This window comes from Xenopus laevis, chromosome 4L (assembly GCF_017654675.1).
Source record: "Xenopus laevis strain J_2021 chromosome 4L, Xenopus_laevis_v10.1, whole genome shotgun sequence".
Taxonomy (NCBI): domain Eukaryota; kingdom Metazoa; phylum Chordata; class Amphibia; order Anura; family Pipidae; genus Xenopus; species Xenopus laevis.
Window position 1 is genome coordinate 155,008,642 of NC_054377.1, and position 19,944 is coordinate 155,028,585.

Genomic DNA, 19,944 nt, shown 5'->3' on the forward strand with positions numbered 1-19,944 from the left:
GATGTAATCCATTAACTACAAAAAAAGGAGATTCCCCAGAGGACGAGTGGGAAGCATTATTATATGCAAATTAAGCCCAAGGCAACAGTTCAGACCAAGTAGACTGGTTATGGGACACATAACATCGAAGATATTGCTCAAGGGATTGGTTGACCATTTCAGTCTGGCCATTAGTCTGGGGATGGTAGGCAGAAGAAAAGGATAATTCCGTACCCACTGAAGAACAAAAAGCACACCAAAATTTAGAAACAAACTGAACCCCTCTGCCTGAAACAATATTTTCAGGAAAACCATGTAACTTAAAAATATGAGTAATAAACAGGTCAGCCAGGGTCTTAGCAGAAGGAAGGTGAGGAAGAGGAATAAAATGAGCCATTTTACTAAACCTGTCTACCACCACCCAAATCACAGTTTTCCCTTGAGAAGAGGGCAAATCCACAATAAAATCCATGGAAATGTGGGACCATGGTTTGGCAGGAATGGGTAATGGATTTAGCAGACCCTGGGATAGACTATGAGAGGATTTAGATCTCTGACAAATTGGACATGTTTTAACAAAAGCTTTAGTGTCCAACTTAAAAGAAGGCCACCAAACATGACAGGCAAGTAAAGAAGTTGTCTTAGCAATACCTGGATGACCTGCCACTTTAGAATCATGAACCTCCCTCAACACTAGTTCTCTAAGCTCCTCAGGTACGAACCATCTACCAGATAGAGTTTCAGCAGGAGCAGAAGACTGTAAAGGGGACAATAAGGAAGAGAGATCAGATTCTAAGGCTGCAACAATTATTTCCCTGGGAATGATGGGAATACACTCAATAGAGTCAGGGGAAACTGCTTCAAAACTCCTAGAGAGTGCATCTGCCTTGACATTTTTTGATCCAGGACGAAAAGTTAAAAAAAAATGAAACCTTGAAAAGAATAGGGCCCATCTGGCTTGCCTAGGATTGAGGCGCTTGGCAGACTCTATATACAAAAGATTTTTATGGTCAGTATAGACCGTAACAGGATGTTTCCCACCTTCAAGAAGATGCCGCCATTCTTCAAAGGCCCACTTGACAGCCAACAATTCCCTGTTCCCAATATCATAATTCACTTCTGCCGGTGAAAATTTTTTAGAGAAGAAGACACAGGGATGCATTTTGTTGGTTGTCGGGTGCCTTTGAGAAAAGACTGCCCCAGCTCCTACTTCAGAGGCATCTACCTCCACAATAAATGGAAGAGAAGAATCGGGATAACGAAGGATAGGGGCCGAACTGAATTCTCTTTTTAGAATTTCAAATGCTTGCACAGCATCTGGGGGCCAAAAACTGGGATCAGCTCCCTTCTTGGTTAAATTGGTAATAGGGGCAACGAGAATGGAAAATTTTTTGATGAATTGACGATATTAATTCGCAAAACCGCGAAACCTTTGAGTTGCACGTAACGAAAGGGGTTGGGTCCAGTCCAGGACTGGCCTTACCTTGCCTGGATCCATTTTTAGACCCTTGCTGGAAATTATTAACCCCAAAAACAGAACAGAAGCAACCTCAAAGGTACATTTCTCCAGTTTTGCATAGAGATTATTCTTCCTTAGCCTACGTAAGACCTCACAGACATGTTTACAATGTTCAGATAAATTGGAAGAAAAAATTAAAATATCATCAAGGTAGACCACTACGAATATTCCCAACAGGTCCCGAAAAATGTCATTGATAAACTCTTGAAACACAGCAGGAGCGTTACAAAGACCGAACGGCATTACAAGATATTCGTAGTGGCCGTCTCTGGTGTTAAATGCAGTTTTCCACTCGTCCCCCTCTCTAATTCGAATTAGATTATAAGCCCCTCTAAAATCAAGCTTGGTAAAAATCTTAGCAGATTTAATTTGGTCAAAGAGTTCAGATATTAAGGGAAGGGGATAGCGGTTTTTAATAGTGATCTTGTTAAGTCCCCTGTAATCAATACAGGGACGAAGACCGCCATCCTTCTTCCCTACAAAAAAGAAGCCCGCCCCCGCAGGGGAATTAAAAGGTCTAATGAAACCCCTCTCCAGGTTTTCACTAATATACTCCTTCATTGCCTGGGCTTCGGGCAATAAAGGGGATAAGTTCTACCCCGGGGAGGAGTTGACCCAGGAACCAGATCAATTTGGCAGTCATACTGCCGATGTGGGGGTAGGGTTTCGGCTGCCTTTTAAGAAAACACATCAGAGTAACCCGAATAGACTGAAGGTAACCCTTCTAGTATGGTAGTGGCCACTACCGAAGGAATACAAACACCCCCACACTGAGACCCCCACTGAGTAACCTCCCCAGCCACCCAATCAATAAGGGGGTTATGGACCTGAAGCCAAGGTAACCCCAATATAAGGGGGAAGGAAGCACCTTCAAAAAGGAAAAAGGCTATTTCCTCACAGTGGAGATTATCTATACACATTGATAAAAACATAGTCTTCCTAGAAATTTTACCTGACCCTAAGGGTCTTTTGTCCACCGCTAAAATCTTCATGGGGACACTTAATGAGACGAAAGGAATATTATGTCTGGCTGCGAAAGCAGCATCCAAGAAATTACCCTCCGCCCCCGAGTCTACAAAGGCGGACACCAAAACGGAGCCCGTAGGCCAGGTTAATTTGACCGATAACAAAATCCTAGAGGCAGATTGGGGAGAGGAAACTCCTGTACCCAAATGGAGCTCCCCTTCTCCATTTAGGCTTGGGAGTTTCCCGGCCTCTTAGGACACAAGTTTAGAAAATGACCTTTCTCTTCACAATATAGGCAGAGACCCAAGGAGCGCCTGCGTGCCTTCTCCTCAGGGGTTAGATGACTAGTGCCTATTTGCATAGGTTCCTCCTGAGGAGAGGGCGTAAAGGCCATAGGAAACTTATCAGAATTAACATAGGTAGATCTTTTACTGGTAACCCCAGTAAAATTTGAAGAACCCCCTTCAGCCCTTCTCTCTCTCTGTCTCCTATCCACCTGGATAGCCAAGGACATGAGATCGTCCAGGTTAGATGAGGATAATTAACCAGACTGTCTTTGACATGATCAGACAGCCCTATACGGAACTGGCTACGAAGAGCCAAATCTTTCCACCCGGTCTCTACTGCCCACCGGCGGAACTCAGTGCAGTACACCTCCGCATCCCGTTTCCCCTGACGTAACCTACGAATCGCGGTATCGGCTGAAGAGGCACGATCCGGGTCATCGTAAAGTATGGCCATGGTCTCAAAGAAATTATCTAAGGAGAAACGGGCTGGATCTGAGGCGGGCAGTCTAAGAGCCCAAATTTGGGGATCACCCTGTAATAGGGTCATGACAAACCTTACTTTCTCCTCACCTGTTGGAAATGAGTGAGGGAAGAAACCAAGGTACAATTTACATGCCTCTTTAAAGACAAAGAATTTTGCTCTATCCCCACTGAACTTATCAGGAAAAACAATTTTGGGTTCCTGGGGTCTAGCAGAATTACCCCACATAGCAGAGGAACCCACAGGGGAAGAAACAACCGGATTGATTGGTTGCTGTGACGTTTCAAGCTTGCGGGTCAGACTGTGAAACCCCTGAAGCAAGTAGTTTTGTTTCCGCTCATGGTCCTCCATACGCTGAAGTAGGGCAGTAAGGAGCGCTTCGGTAGTAGTTGGAGGAGGTGTAACGGAAGCAGCAGCAGAAGCACTGTCTAGACTTTCGTCCTCCATGGCCCGTGATAATGTCACGGCCGGCACCCGATACCAGAACAAATGCCAAGCACCTGGTCTCGGCTCGGCTTCACCAGTAGTGTGACCACCGTTGGGCTTCGGGAGGAGCCCTCAGCTTACTTGGGTGCCACCTGGACATAACGAGGGGTGCAAGGTTAGATGTTCTGGCTGGCGAAGGGGCACGGCTGTTAGCAGAGTCTTTAAGCTGAAGGTCACAGTACAAATGGAGCAAGCGAGAGAATCGTCAGACAGGCTGGGTCGAGGCAGGCAGATAACAAGAATCGTCAGGCAGGCAAGGGTCAAACCGGGTAATCAAACAGAAGGGATCAGGCAGAAAGAGTAGTCGAAATGCAGGCAAAGGTCAGAGTTCGGATATCAGAATAGTCAGGAACAGGCAGGGATCAAAAACCAGGAATCACAGATAAAGTTTACAAGAACAAACAGCACAAGACTTCAGGAACCACTAGAATAACAATTCTATCACGGGCAATGCAAAAAGTAAAACTGTAGCTTTAAATACATTTTGAATTACGCGCCATTGCGCGCTGACGTAATCACGCCAGCGCGCATACGCCTATAAAATGCGGAAGTGCGTGCCGCGCGCACACTAGGAAGCCGGCACACAGAGAGAAGAGGAGCGGCATAGCGGGCGTCCCCGCCGCACCACTAGACTACCAGGGACAGGTAATTTTATTACAATTTGTGGTCTTTGGCCAACCATGTATCTCCAGCACAAGGACCTTTCTACAGAGCAGAGGGTTTGGTGATACGAGGTTCTTGTTATATGACATGAAGGTCCAGCGTGTGTGACATTTCCCAGGAAGAGCCCAGCACATGAGATAAAACAGGAGCTTCTTAGAAGGTTATTTTTCATCATAGTCAAGTTCTCACCCATCTGAGGCACTGCAGCTAAAAACACTAACAGAGCTCACTGCGGGGGGATTTTTGGTTCTGGTCAAACCTATCCCTCAGTTTTTAAAAGAGGTGCAGTCTGCCGCAGAACGTGCAAAGTGAAGAGCCGTTCTATTTCAACCGAACCGAAAATCCCCCCGCAGTGAGCTCTTAGTTTTCCAATGTAAGGCCAACCTCCCTTATCACACTGGTGAGGTCTGTGTGGACTCCTTGTTCACTATACTGTATATATTATATATACTATATAATAACAGTTTTATTGTTCTGGATACAAAATTCCTTTGGAGACAATGTCAACATTTATATAGGGAAAACATCTGCAGGTTCCTGCAAACCTCACTGTAGTCTTATCTACAGTGCTTCAGATAGGTGAGACCTTGGCGTTGACTATGATGAACAATAACCTTCTAAGAAGCTGGGTCTGATCTTTTGAGTGAAAGAGCCAAGGTTGTATGTTCTCCAGGAATAACCCATCTTGCAATAAAAACACAGGGAGCCATAGATCTAAGAGGAACCCAGGATCCTAGAATCTACAACATCAACACTTAAAATATATGAAAATCATTCTCAAAATAAATAAAATAATTAGACAGCTTTTCTAGTTTAATGTTCATCCTACTTCTGTGCTTGTAGGAAAAGACTGTAGGACACGCCCACAGCTCATTTGTAACAGACATTGGACCAGACAGAATCTATGGGGAGCTCCAGAAAAGGGGTCACATGAGCAAGATGAATTAATAAATTCCCCTTTTTCTCTCCCCCATTAACGTAGATTTATTATGGGCAAGAAAACATCACAAGTGCCAGGGCCCTAATGTGCATGTGATCAGCATGAACATATTTATAGAAGATCAATGGAGGTTTTCCCTTGCTTGGATAAACATGGGGGTGACTTACTGGTCCCATATTAATGCATGTGGCTTGTAGGCTGCATTCTCCATTGTTGCCATTTGCACAGAGATCGATGGGGCTGCAGAAAAATCCGTCTCCTTCATAACCTGACAAACATCTGCACGAGGCAACGATGCCAACCTGAACGCACTGGGCGTGGCTACTACAACCGCCATTTTCTTGGGCACATTGGTCAATCACTATATAAAGAAAGTAGAGACATATTGACACAGGAATAACTAGTAGGACCCGAGTGTTACTGATTGGCCAAATGGCAGCCAATGAGATAATTAGTTCTTCTTTCTAGTCACATACAAGGTTGTTGCCCTTTCTGATTGGCTTTAAATAAAAGGTCTTTTCTGTTCCCGGTAGCTTAGTGTCCAACCAGCACATTTCTGCTATAGGACACAAACAAGGGGAACCTCCTCCAGCTGTTTTTTTTGGGTGCAGAGTGTAGGGTTGCTTAGCTTTCCCTTTGTTTGAGGAGTGGGCTTGGCTATGTGATAGAATGGCTCAATAGAAACAGCAGCACAATGAGGGGTCACAGGAACCTTATTTTATCATACGTTCCCACCCCATGCCCTCCAGCTTTCTGCCCCACCCTCTGCCTTACTAATGGCTTTGGGGTCAGTATTAAAGTAAATTGTACTGATATAATATTTATCATTCATGGTGAGGGTCACATTGAATAGAGAGAAAGTAAATAAACTGAAAATGTGTTCACTGATATTCCTACTGGTCTTACCCGTGCAATTCCTGCCGTCACCTTCATAATGGGGGTTACATTCACAGCTGTTGTTGGAACGGCAAGTCGCTTGGGCATCACATTGTGGGGAGCACACGGCTTTAACCTCTGGATAAAAGACAATCACTAAGAGTCAGGATTACCACATGGAGACAATGGCTGCCATATTGGTTTTGAAAACTGGTCAGCAAACTCGAAAATGAGGTTCAATGTTGATAAATGCAGGTTATGCACTTTGGCAAAAATAATATAAATGCAAGTTATACACTAAATGGCAGTGTGTTGGGAGTTTCCTTAAATGAGAAGGATCTAGGGGTCTTTGTAGATAACAAGTTGTCTAATTCTGGGCAGTGTCATTCTGTGGCTACTAAAGCAAATAAAGTTCTTGTATAAAAAAGGGCATTAACTCAAGGGATGAAACATAATTATGTCTCTTTATAGGTCCCTGGTGAGGCCTCATCTGGAGTATGGGGGCAGTTTTGGACTCCAGTCCTTAAGAGGGATATAAATGAGCTGGAGAGAGTGCAGAGACTAAGTGCAACTAAACTGGTTAGAGGGAGGGAAGAGTTAAATTATGAGGGGAGACTGACAAGGTTGGGGTTGTTTTCTCTGGGGGAAAAAAGGCGCTTGTGAGGGGACATGATTAGACTTTACAAGTACATTAGAGGACATTATAGACAAATAGCAGGGGACCTTTTTACCCATAAAGAGAATCACGTACCAGAGGCCTCCCCTTCAGACTAGAGGAAAAGAAGTTTCATTTAAAGGAACAGAGTAGGGGGTTCATCACAGTGAGGACAGTGAGGTTGGGGAATGCACTGGCGGGTGATGATTCAGTTAATGACTATAAGAGGGACTTGGATGATTTCTTGGACAGACATAATACAAAGGCTATTGTGATACTAAACTCTATAGTTAGTATAGATATGGGGATATATCATTTATGTGACAGTAGGGAGGGGTGTGTGTATGGGGCTGGGTTTTCATTTGGAGGGGTTGGACTTGATGGACTTTGTCTTTCTTTTTTCAACCTGATTTAACTGTGTAACTACACAAATATCTCTCAAACATTGCAAATGCCACAGAGACAACTCAATAAATAATTAGACAATAAGCGAAATAAATGTGCTTGTCTAGAATCTACACAATCTTCTGTCATTACATTTCTCTTTTTGTTGGACCTCCCTTAGGTGCTGTCAGGGAGCCGGGAGCTCCCTCCAGGGAGGTTGTCAGGATCAAGGAGGAAGCCCTCTTGAGGGAACAAGGTTGCGGTGTCCAAAGGGTTAAACGAAGAATAGTCAGGATCAGGCAAGAGTTCACAGGCAGGCAGAATACAACAAGGTCCAAAGTCCAGGCAAAGGGGTCAGGAAACAGATCAGGAACAAGATTTGGCAATAAGGTACACAGGAAACCCAGGATACACTTTAGGGAAGGTAATCCTATACTTGGGCGCCATTCTGGCGTCTAAACAGGCTTTTTATTTGAATTTGGCGCCTTAGTGACGTCATTGACGTCCTTGCGCCGACGTCGGCGCACTGACGTCATCGCGCCGGCGCCGCTTACCCACGTGGCGGCCATGGGCGCCGCCATCTTGGGAGCGACGCCGGCAGGAGAGGACGCGCCGCCCGGAGCTCTTGGACCTGCTCCGGGCGGCGCTCGTGACAGTACCCCCCCCTCACGGGGGCCTCCGGACCACCAGGATTTGGCTTCTGGGGAAATTTGGAGTGGAACTCCCTCACCAGACGAGGAGCGTGAACATCACGGTGACCTTCCCAGGAGCATTCTTCAGGGCCAAAGCCCCTCCACTGAATGAGGTACTGAAGAGACCCTCTGGAGATCCTGGAGTCTAGGATTCTCTCCACCTCGTACTCGAGTTGACCCTCCACAGAGATGGCAGGAGGAGGAGATTGACCGCCAGAGAACCGGTTGGTGATGGCGGGTTTCACCAGAGACACGTGGAACACGTTGGGGATTCTCATCTCTGGTGGCAGTTGGAGTCTGACAGCCACAGGGTTGATTATCTCCAAGATGGGAAATGGACCCAAGAATTTTGGACCCAACTTGGGAGATGGTATCTTCAACCGGATATTCCTGGAAGAGAGCCAGACATTATCACCCACCTTGTAGGGAGGAGAGGATCTTCGACGACGATCCGCGAAAGTCTTATGAACAAGAGCGCTCTTCTCTAGGTTCAACTTGGTAGCAGCCCAAATAGCAGACATATGGGCTGCGGAGTCGTCAGCAGCCGGGACATCAGATAGCACAAAGTCTTGGGGAAAAGCTTGAGGATGCAGACCATACACCGACATGAACGGAGACCTCCCTGTAGAGGAATGACAAGCATTATTATGAGCGAATTCCGCCCATGGGAGGAGATCAGACCAGTCATCCTGGCAGAGGGATACGTGGTTCCTCAGGAACTGTTCCAGGGCTTGGTTGACACGTTCAGCTGCCCCATTCGTCTGCGGATGGTATGCAGATGAAAACTGAAGAACAATTCCCAGGTCTTTGCATAGGGAACGCCAGAATTTGGCAGTAAACTGGGTGCCTCTATCGGAGACGATCTCCACCGGGAAACCATGCAGGCGGAAGATGTACTGGATAAATAGCTGGGACAACTCCACCGCAGAGGGCAACTTCTTCAGAGGGATGAAATGGGCCATTTTGGAGAAGCGGTCAATAACAACCCAGATCACAGTATTCCACCGGAGGGAGGAAGTTCGACAATAAAGTCCATAGAGAGGTGCGTCCATGGACGAGAGGGTATCGGCAAAGGCTGTAACAACCCACTGGGCGGGAATGGCTAGGCTTAGAAGTGGCGCAGACATTACAAGCAGCCACAAAGTCCTTTACATCCTTGCGGATATCAGGCCACCAGACTAGGCGCCTCAAAAGTTCAAGGGTCTTGGCCGGACCAGGATGTCCAGCTTGCCTGGAGCAGTGGGTTTGTTGCAGGATGGCCAGGCGAAGTTCTGGAGGGACGAAGGCCATGCCAATCGGAGTATCTTGAGGAGCCGAGGACTGCCCAGCCAGAATCTGGTCGGCAAATTGGGGATACAGAGAGGCAATGATCTTGACTTGTGGAATGATTGGTTCCTGTCTCTCAGGGTCACGGTCCACTGGAGTGAAGCTACGAGACAAGGCGTCGGCCTTCAGATTTTTGGAACCTGGGCGATAAGTCAAAACAAAGTTAAATCGGGAAAAGAAAGGGCCCACCTGGCTTGTCTGGGATTTAGCCTCTTGAGGGACTGTATGAACTCCAGATTTTTGTGATCAGTGAAAATCTGGACAGGAATTTCAGAACCCTCCAGGAGGTGACGCCATTCTTCAAGGGCAAGCTTGACTGCCAGGAGTTCTCGATTTCCGACATCATAGTTCTGCTCTGCGGATGAGAACTTCTTGGAGAAAAACGCACAGGGGTGCAATTTTCCATCAGAGGAGTGTCTCTGAGACAGGATAGCTCCGGCTCCGACTTCAGAAGCATCAACTTCGATGCAGAAGGGTAGTGCAGGATTGGGATGTCGAAGAACAGGAGCAGACGTGAAGGCCTCTTTCAAGGACTGAAAGGCTTCTATGGCAGATGGAGGCCACAGGCTGGGTTTACCCCCTTTTCGGATGAGGGCCAGGATAGGTGCAATGCGGGAAGAGAACCCCCGGATGAACTGTCGATAATAATTAGCAAATCCGATGAATCTCTGGATTGCTTTGGTACTCAGTGGGAGAGGCCACTCCTGGATGGCCGACACTTTCACGGGGTCCATCTCAAATCCCTCTGGAGAGATAATGTATCCTAGGAAGGGGATCTTGGATACCTCGAAAACACACTTCTCCAACTTGGCGAAGAGAGAGTTCTTCCTCAGACGAGAGAGTACCTCCTTCACCTGGGAGCGATGACTTTCAAGGTCCTTGGAAAAGATCAGGATGTCGTCCAAGTATACGACTACGAACCTTCCTAGGAGATCTCGGAACACATCATTCACAAACTCCTGGAAGACGGCAGGGGCATTGCATAGGCCGAAGGGCATAACGAGATATTCATAGTGCCCATCCCGAGTGTTGAATGCCGTCTTCCATTCGTCACCCTCCCGGATGCGAATGAGGTTGTAGGCCCCCCGGAGATCCAACTTGGAGAAAATCTTTGCCCCTTTCAGCTGGTCAAAGAGCTCGGCAATCAGGGGCAGAGGGTATCTGTTTTTCACGGTGATCTTATTCAGACCCCGATAGTCTATACAAGGCCGAAGGCCTCCGTCCTTCTTCTCCACGAAGAAGAACCCAGCCCCTGCAGGAGAGGTAGAAGGGCGGATAAACCCCCGCTGGAGATTTTTCTTGGATGTACTCCTTCATAGCGGTAGTCTCTGCAGGAGAGAGAGGGTAGGTGCGCCCTCTGGGGGGCATAGCTCCAGGCAGGAGTTCAACCGGACAGTCGTAGGAGCGATGTGGGGGAAGGAACTCTGCAGACTTTTTACAAAATACATCGGAAAATCCCTTGTAAGTGAAGGCCCAAGTATAATGTCAGGGAGCCGGGAGCTCCCTCCAGGGAGGTTGTCAGGATCAAGGAGGAAGCCCTCTTGAGGGAACAAGGTTGCGGTGTCCAAAGGGTTAAACGAAGAATAGTCAGGATCAGGCAAGAGTTCACAGGCAGGCAGAATACAACAAGGTCCAAAGTCCAGGCAAAGGGGTCAGGAAACAGATCAGGAACAAGATTTGGCAATAAGGTACACAGGAAACCCAGGATACACTTTAGGGAAGGTAATCCTATACTTGGGCGCCATTCTGGCGTCTAAACAGGCTTTTTATTTGAATTTGGCGCCTTAGTGACGTCATTGACGTCCTTGCGCCGACGTCGGCGCACTGACGTCATCGCGCCGGCGCCGCTTACCCACGTGGCTGCCATGGGCGCCGCCATCTTGGGAGCGACGCCGGCAGGAGAGGACGCGCCGCCCGGAGCTCTTGGACCTGCTCCGGGCGGCGCTCGTGACAGGTGCCACATGCTTACTCTAAAGTACTGGGATAGTGTAGGACAGTGTAACAATGATGTCTCTTAGTGAGACCTTCTCAGGATGAATGATCCAAGTGTTCCCTTGGGATGAAGTCAAAGGTGGATAGTGTAGGACAGTGATGTCTCTTAGTGAGACCTTCTCAGGATGAATGATCCAAGTGTTCCCTTGGGATGAAGTCAAAGGTGGATAGTGTAGGACAGTGATGTCTCTTAGTGAGACCTTCTCAGGATGAATGAGCCAAGTGTTCTCTTGGGATGAAGTCAAAGGTAGATAGTGTAGGACAGTGATGTCTCTTAGTGAGACCTTCTCAGGATGAATGAGCCAAGTGTTCTATTGGGATGAAGTCAAAGGTAGATAGTGTAGGACAGTGATGTCTCTTAGTGAGACCTTCTCAGGATGAATGAGCCAAGTGTTCCCTTGGGATGAAGTCAAAGGTAGATAGTGTAGGACAATGATGTCTCTTAGTGAGACCTTCTCAGGATGAATGAGCCAAGTGTTCCCTTGGGATGAAGTCAAAGGTGGATAGTGTAGGACAGTGATGTCTCTTAGTGAGACCTTCTCAGGATGAATGAGCCAAGTGTTCCCTTGGGATGAAGTCAAAGGTGGATAGTGTAGGACAGTGATGTCTCTTAGTGAGACCTTCTCAGGATGAATGAGCCAAGTGTTCCCTTGAGATGAAGTCAAAGGTAGATAGTGTAGGACAGTGATGTCTCTTAGTGAGACCTTCTCAGGATGAATGAGCCAAGTGTTCCCTTGAGATGAAGTCAAAGGTAGATAGTGTAGGACAGTGATGTCTCTCACTCAGGCTGGAGTTTACTAGGGTTTTTCCTGTTTCAATAAACTGATATTTTTGCATTGACATTCTTTTTAGTTGGGTCTCTTTTTATATGAGGGTCTTTTTTTCTTTTGTTTGGGTTATTTATTATGACCCTCTGTGGATGCAGGATTATTGTAACTTTCTGTTGTGCACATTAGGAGAATATTTACCGTTGTTTTTCTCCATATTCCCATTTAGATAAGGCCGGTGTCTGGAGACATTGACAGATTTGTGGTCCCTGTTGGCACTACCTTTATGACCCCCACTATATGAGTATAAAAACCGCATGCCACACAATTAATAGTGTTTTATGTCCGTCACTCACTTAATTTGATTTCACAGTTGGGGCCAGTCCATCCTTCGTCACAAAAACAGGAGCCGTCCCCAGAGACGCCGTCATTGCACTGGCCGTTCCGACTGCAGGCGCACCCTACAGAGACACAAGGGGAGGGACTGGGAGTCACAGGAGAGGAAACAATGGTGTATAAGGCAGTGGTGTAACTTGATATTACTGGCCCCACAGCAAATTCTTTTTCAGCCCCTCAAAATGTCTAGTAGTTTAATTGTTTTACCAATCTTTACTGAAATTGTACATGAGTTAGGGCCTCATGGGGCCCCTATACCTCCGGGGCCCCATGCAGCCGCAGGGTCTGCTTCCTCTATAGTTATTTACCTGGTATAAGGGAAGAGTCAGTCTCAGCACCAGGGAAATGCCCTCACACTGGAGCAGGGGCTGGAAAGGTTGGGAACACATGTTCTGCCCATTCCCTAACTGCCATCATTGTGAAAGCAGCTGTCATTGCTGCCCCCCTGCTGCCCTCTTTGTACATTGTGTTCAGATATAAATACACCCCTATTTCCACTTCATTACCTGTGCAGTTTACACCGTATCTGCCCGACTCACACAATTCACAAGCGGTGCCATTGAATCCCGGGTGGCATTTACACTGTCCGGTCCCTGCTAATCCGTCGCTGCACTCGCCATGTCGGCTGCACGGACCTTTCAACCCCCCGGGGCAGGCTGAAAGCAACAGGGGGCAAATTCAGTTACTAATATCAGTGTGGGCTCAAGCTGGAGGCAATAGATAAAACAAGTTTATATGTGAGGGTTTAGTTGGGCACATCATGGGCACCGGCTGCTCTCACAGAAATGCTAATGGGGTGCCAGCGGGTGCTATAGGGTTACAGTAGGAGAGATTTGTTGCTCACACGGACCTGCCAGTTACCCTTGTGGCACATGTATGTCCAGCATTTGGGTTGAATGACAGATAAACCCAGTTGGGGGTGATAGAAAAAGACAAATACCTTGGCAGTCCCTCCCGTGATGGTTTTTACAACACCGTGGCCTCCACAAGACTGAGATACATTTCCTGACACAGCCGCTCAGATACGGATTGTAAGAAGACGAGTAACGAGAGTGCGTCCATAAAGAATAGGAGTTCAAGTACCTCCGAGAGCAGCGCTCTACTTTCCCCTGTAAGGAACAAACACAGAGAAATGATTCCAACTGTCACTTACTGGAGCTGGAAGGGACAATATCAGAATGTTTTCCTCTGGGGCCAATACAAATAGAAATGATCAGCTCCAGAAATGCTGCTGTACCCCCAGTGATACCCCAGGATTTTATGTTTTGTAGGGACCCATATGTTTACTATGTCCCTATGGCTTTAAATCCCTACACTTTCTTATCTCCCTAGTTGCTGGGCACATGCCCATGTCTCTAGTTTATCTTTTATTTACTTGTCCAATTGGCCAACTGGCCTCGGACCAATCTGTGTCACACAGTAACATTGTGTCTGGTTAGGGGGTCCTTTCTCTTTGGCTTCTGCTTGGTGACCCAGCTGGATGTTTCCAGGGAGCCTGGATATAAAAAGGCCCAGTAAAACTGTTCTGCCCTAGAGAGACCACTACCTCTAGTGACAAGTGGGGGAGCAGGGACCCCGTGAATGAGGCCAGCTGGAGATAGGGTACTACCTGTAATACTAATCACTAGGAGAGTCAGACAGAGAGGTTAATTAGAATGAGCAGTCTGTGCTCCAACCAGGATTGTAGTAGTGAGTAGCTCCTCTAGGCTCTGAGTCTGCCTATAGTAAAGGGATCACAGCTGGATAGGGAATCAGGCTTTACATTTCTTTTCCCTGATTATTCCACTGTATGAGATCCAGACCACAACGGGGCATTCTCTACTAGAGGTGTAACTTAACTACTCTTGGTACATCCACATGGTGTCACACTGTACTGTCTTTACTTCAACTGTCCTGCCTGTCTAACAACTATCTGCCATTGCCTCTGTGGATTTGGGAGTATTAACCCTGTGGATCATTTGACTCTGACAAATAAAAGTTATTTTGTTGTTTGCTACAAGAACCTCCGGGCATCCTTTATTTCACTTTTGTGCAAAGTAGCCTATGGGAGTTGAAGTTCAACTACACCCTCAGTACCTCCACCTAGTGAAGGCCCTGCCTTATGTGTAAGAGTCAAATGTAACCCATGCTCAATTCCTTCAGCAGAACATTAACCTTTTTAGTTTAACATAGTCCAAAATAGCGATACAGTAATATTGGGGGCAATTGTGATAAGGAACATCCAGTCTCTTATTTCTACTTACTGTATCAGTTGTCCCATATGGGCAGTTCGACTCAAACCCACACGAATCGCAGTTATGCGAGGCCTGTAATACAGATAGAACAATGATAACTTGCCTTTAATAACTCTGGATACGGCACATGGGACATTATACTACTGATCCTACTCTGGATACAACACTTGGGACATTATACTACTGATCCTACTCCAGATACAGCACATGGGACATTATACTACTGATCCTACTCTGGATACGGCACATGGGACATTATACTACTGATCCTACTCTGGATACAACACTTGGGACATTATACTACTGATCCTACTCCAGATACAGCACATGGGACATTATACTACTGATCCTACTCCGGATACGGCACAAGGGACATTATACTACTGATCCTACTCCGGATACAGCACATGGGACATTATACTACTGATCCTACTCCAGATACAGCACATGGGACATTATACTACTGATCCTACTCTGGATACAACACATGGGACATTATACTACTGATCCTACTCCGGATACGGCACATGGGACATTATACTACTGATCCTACTCCGGATACAGCACATGGGACATTATACTACTGATCCTACTCCGGATACAGCACATGGGACATTATACTACTGATCCTACTCCGGATACGGCACATGGGACATTATACTACTGATCCTACTCCGGATACAGCACATGGGACATTATACTACTGATCCTACTCCGGATACAACACATGGGACATTATACTACTGATCCTACTCCGGATACAGCACATGGGACATTATACTACTGATCCTACTCCGGATACAACACATGGGACATTATACTACTGATCCTACTCCAGATACGGCACATGGGACATTATACTACTGATCCTACTCTGGATACAGCAAATGGGACATTATACTACTGATCCTACTCCGGATACGGCACATGGGACATTATACTACTGATCCTACTCCGGATACAGCAAATGGGACATTATACTACTGATCCTACTCTGGATACAGCACATGGGACATTATACTACTGATCCTACTCTGGATACAGCAAATGGGACATTATACTACTGATCCTACTCCGGATACAGCAAATGGGACATTATACTACTAATCCTACTCTGGATACAGCACATGGGACATTATACTACTGATCCTACTCCGGATACAGCACATGGGACATTATACTACTGATCCTACTCCGGATACGGCACATGGGACATTATACTACTGATCCTACTCCGGATACAGCACATGGGACATTATACTACTGATCCTACTCTGGATACAGCACATGGGACATTATACTACTGATCCTACTCCGGATACGGCACATGGGACATTATACTACTGATCCTACTCCGGATACAGCAAATGGACATTATACTACTGATCCTACTCCGGATACGGCACATGGGACATTATACTACTGATCCTACTCCGGATACGGCACATGGGACATTATACTACTGATCCTACTCCGGATACAGCACATGGGACATTATACTACTGATCCTACTCTGGATACAACACATGGGACATTATACTACTGATCCTACTCCAGATACAGCACATGGGACATTATACTACTGATCCTACTCCGGATACGGCACATGGGACATTATACTACTGATCCTACTCTGGATACGGCACATGGGACATTATACTACTGATCCTACTCTGGATACGGCACATGGGACATTATACTACTGATCCTACTCTGGATACGCACATGGGACATTATACTACTGATCCTACTCCGGATACAGCAATGGGACATTATACTACTGATCCTACTCGGATACGGCACATGGACATTATACTACTGATCCTACTCCGGATACAGCAAATGGGACATTATACTACTGATCCTACTCCGGATACAGCAATGGGACATTATACTACTGATCCTACTCGGATACAGCACATGGGACATTATACTACTGATCCTACTCCGGATACGGCACATGGGACATTATACTACTGATCCTACTCCGGATACGGCACATGGGACATTATACTACTGATCCTACTCTCGGATACGCACATGGGACATTATACTACTGATCCTACTCTGGATAGGCACATGGGACATTATACTACTGATCCTACTCCGGATACGGCACATGGGACATTATACTACTGATCCTACTCGGATACAGCAATGGGACATTATACTACTGATCCTACTCCGGATACAGCAATGGGACATTATACTACTGATCCTACTCCGGATACGGCACATGGGACATTATACTACTGATCCTACTCCGGATACAGCACATGGGACATTATACTACTGATCCTACTCCTGGATACACACATGGGACATTATACTACTGATCCTACTCCGATACACACATGGGACATTATACTACTGATCCTACTCCGGATACGGCACATGGGACATTATACTACTGATCCTACTCGGATACGGCACATGGGACATTATACTACTGATCTACTTCGGATACAGCACATGGGACATTATACTTACTGATCCTACTCCGGATACACAAATGGGACATTATACTACTGATCTACTCCGGATACGGACATGGGACATTATACTACTGATCCTACTCCGGATACAGCACATGGGACATTATACTACTGATCCTACTCCGGATACGGCACATGGGACATTATACTACTGATCCTACTCCGGATACGGCACATGGGAAATTATACTACTGATCCTACTCTGGATACGGCACATGGGACATTATACTACTGATCCTACTCCGGATACAGCACATGGGACATTATACTACTGATCCTACTCCGGATACAACACATGGGACATTATACTACTGATCCTACTCCGGATACGGCACATGGGACATTATACTACTGATCCTACTCCAGATACAGCAAATGGGACATTATACTACTGATCCTACTCCGGATACGGCACATGGGACATTATACTACTGATCCTACTCTGGATACGGCACATGGGACATTATACTACTGATCCTACTCTGGATACGGCACATGGGACATTATACTACTGATAGTACTCTGGATACAACACATGGGACATTATACTACTGATCCTACTCCGGATACAGCACATGGGACATTATACTACTGATCCTACTCCGGATACGGCACATGGGACATTATACTACTGATCCTACTCCGGATACAGCAAATGGGACATTATACTACTGATCCTACTCTGGATACAGCACATGGGACATTATACTACTGATCCTACTCCGGATACAGCACATGGGACATTATACTACTGATCCTACTCCGGATACGGCACATGGGACATTATACTACTGATCCTACTCGGATACAGCACATGGGACATTATACTACTGATCCTACTTCGGATACGGCACATGGGACATTATACTACTGATCCTACTCTGGATACGGCACATGGGACATTATACTACTAATCCTACTCCGGATACGGCACATGGGACATTATACTACTGATCCTACTCTGGATACGGCACATGGGACATTATACTACTGATCCTACTCCGGATACAGCAAATGGGACATTATACTACTGATCCTACTCCGGATATGGCACATGGGACATTATACTACTGATCCTACTCCGGATACGGCACATGGGACATTATACTACTGATCCTACTCCGGATACAGCACATGGGACATTATACTACTGATCCTACTCCAGATACAGCACATGGGACATTATACTACTGATCCTACTCCGGATACGGCACATGGGACATTATACTACTGATCATACTCTGGATACAGCACATGGGACATTATACTACTGATCCTACTCCAGATACAGCACATGGGACATTATACTACTGATCCTACTCCGGATACGGCACATGGGACATTATACTACTGATTCTACTCCGGATACGGCACATGGGACATTATACTACTGATCCTACTCTGGATACAGCACATGGGACATTATACTACTGATCCTACTCCAGATACAGCACATGGGACATTATACTATTGATCATACTCTGGATACAGAGGGTTAGGTTTATACTTCAGATTAGGATCAGTAGGAAGGGAAAGGGCCTCATGCTAATGTTTTGGGCTCTGGCGCTGCCTTGAAGGAGTAAAGGGCACTTCCAAGTGCAACAAATTCCCTCTTTTAACTCTTGGTACCAATAAAACTGTCACATAATAATGGAGAACCCGTAAAGGTCCTGAAATCCAGTTGGCACCTGTGTAACTGGGTCACTTACCTTCATCTCAGTTTTTACAAATGCATCACAACGAGCTCCGATATTAGGAGGTTCCAATAGCTGATCAATTCCATGAGCAATTCCGATATTAAACTCCATGTCTCTCTGGACAATTTTGGCTCCTCTCACCACAATATCCCCCTGCAAAGAGAAACGCACAAGTTACTCCCCCGGAACCTCAGGATCATTTCCCAACACTGGGCAGTAAATCAGAGCAGCCAATCAGGTGAAACGATGAAAAGAAAAATGGAATTGGTTGCCACGGGTTACTGCCCAAGATATGATCCCTGTGATATTTAACAGCTGATTAAAATGAGTGAGGGCAAAACTGGGTGATAAAAGAATAATAAGTTCATGGGTAAAGGGCAGTTATCTGAGTTTTGGGGCAGGGTTGTCCCCCTGTGAAGTGAATGTTTCCTGATAGGACCCCCCATTCTCTGGATCAGCTTAGGAAAGTTTGAAGGTATCTGTACTTGGCTTCACTTATTCATGATGATCTTCTGGATCCTGTAAATGCAAGAAGTCTGACTGGTAAAATGGGAGAGCTGGAGCTGCTGGTGCGAAAATATGATGTGATTGGCTGAAACATGGCTGAATGAGTCACATGACTGGGCAGTAAATATCAGTGGCTATACTTTGTTTTTTAATTAGCCAGATATTGACTGGAGCAACGGTACTGCCAGATCAGTTAATGGGAACAAGTTTATAAACTGTTACATGACAATTTTATGGCACAGGTTGTTGAGGAGCCAACCAGAAAAAATGCTATTGTGGATCTAGTGATCTCTAATGAGCCAGAACTTATAGCAAATGTGCAAGTCATTGAACTCCTGGGTAATAGTGACCATAATGTTATATCATTTAATGTCTGGTGCAAAAAACTAATATATACTGGGGCAACAAAAACCAGGAATTTCACAAAAGCTAATTTTAGTGCCTTGAGGGCTGCCCTACAGAGTATTGATTGGGGCATTAGGTTTTCAGCTAAAAACACAGAACAGAAATGGTTGTCCTTTAAACTGATATTATCATCATCATCATCATCATCATCATCATTTATTTATATAGCGCTGTCAAGATACGCAGTGCTTTACTGC

At 46.0% G+C, this 19,944-nt stretch overlaps 1 protein-coding gene across 1 annotated transcript in view; it reads right to left on the reverse strand.

The window, feature by feature from the left end:
- Positions 1-19,944, reverse strand: part of LOC108705352 (stabilin-1-like) — a 145,973-nt gene that overhangs the window by 16,503 nt on the left and 109,526 nt on the right. Inside the window, exons 54-60 of the mRNA XM_041591026.1 lie at positions 18,848-18,988; positions 14,653-14,715; positions 13,350-13,518; positions 12,916-13,065; positions 12,370-12,474; positions 6,228-6,335; positions 5,489-5,682 (exon numbers count right to left, since the gene is read on the reverse strand). Coding sequence (XP_041446960.1) covers positions 5,489-5,682; positions 6,228-6,335; positions 12,370-12,474; positions 12,916-13,065; positions 13,350-13,518; positions 14,653-14,715; positions 18,848-18,988 — 930 coding nt within the window. The remainder of the gene's footprint in view (positions 1-5,488; positions 5,683-6,227; positions 6,336-12,369; positions 12,475-12,915; positions 13,066-13,349; positions 13,519-14,652; positions 14,716-18,847; positions 18,989-19,944) is intronic.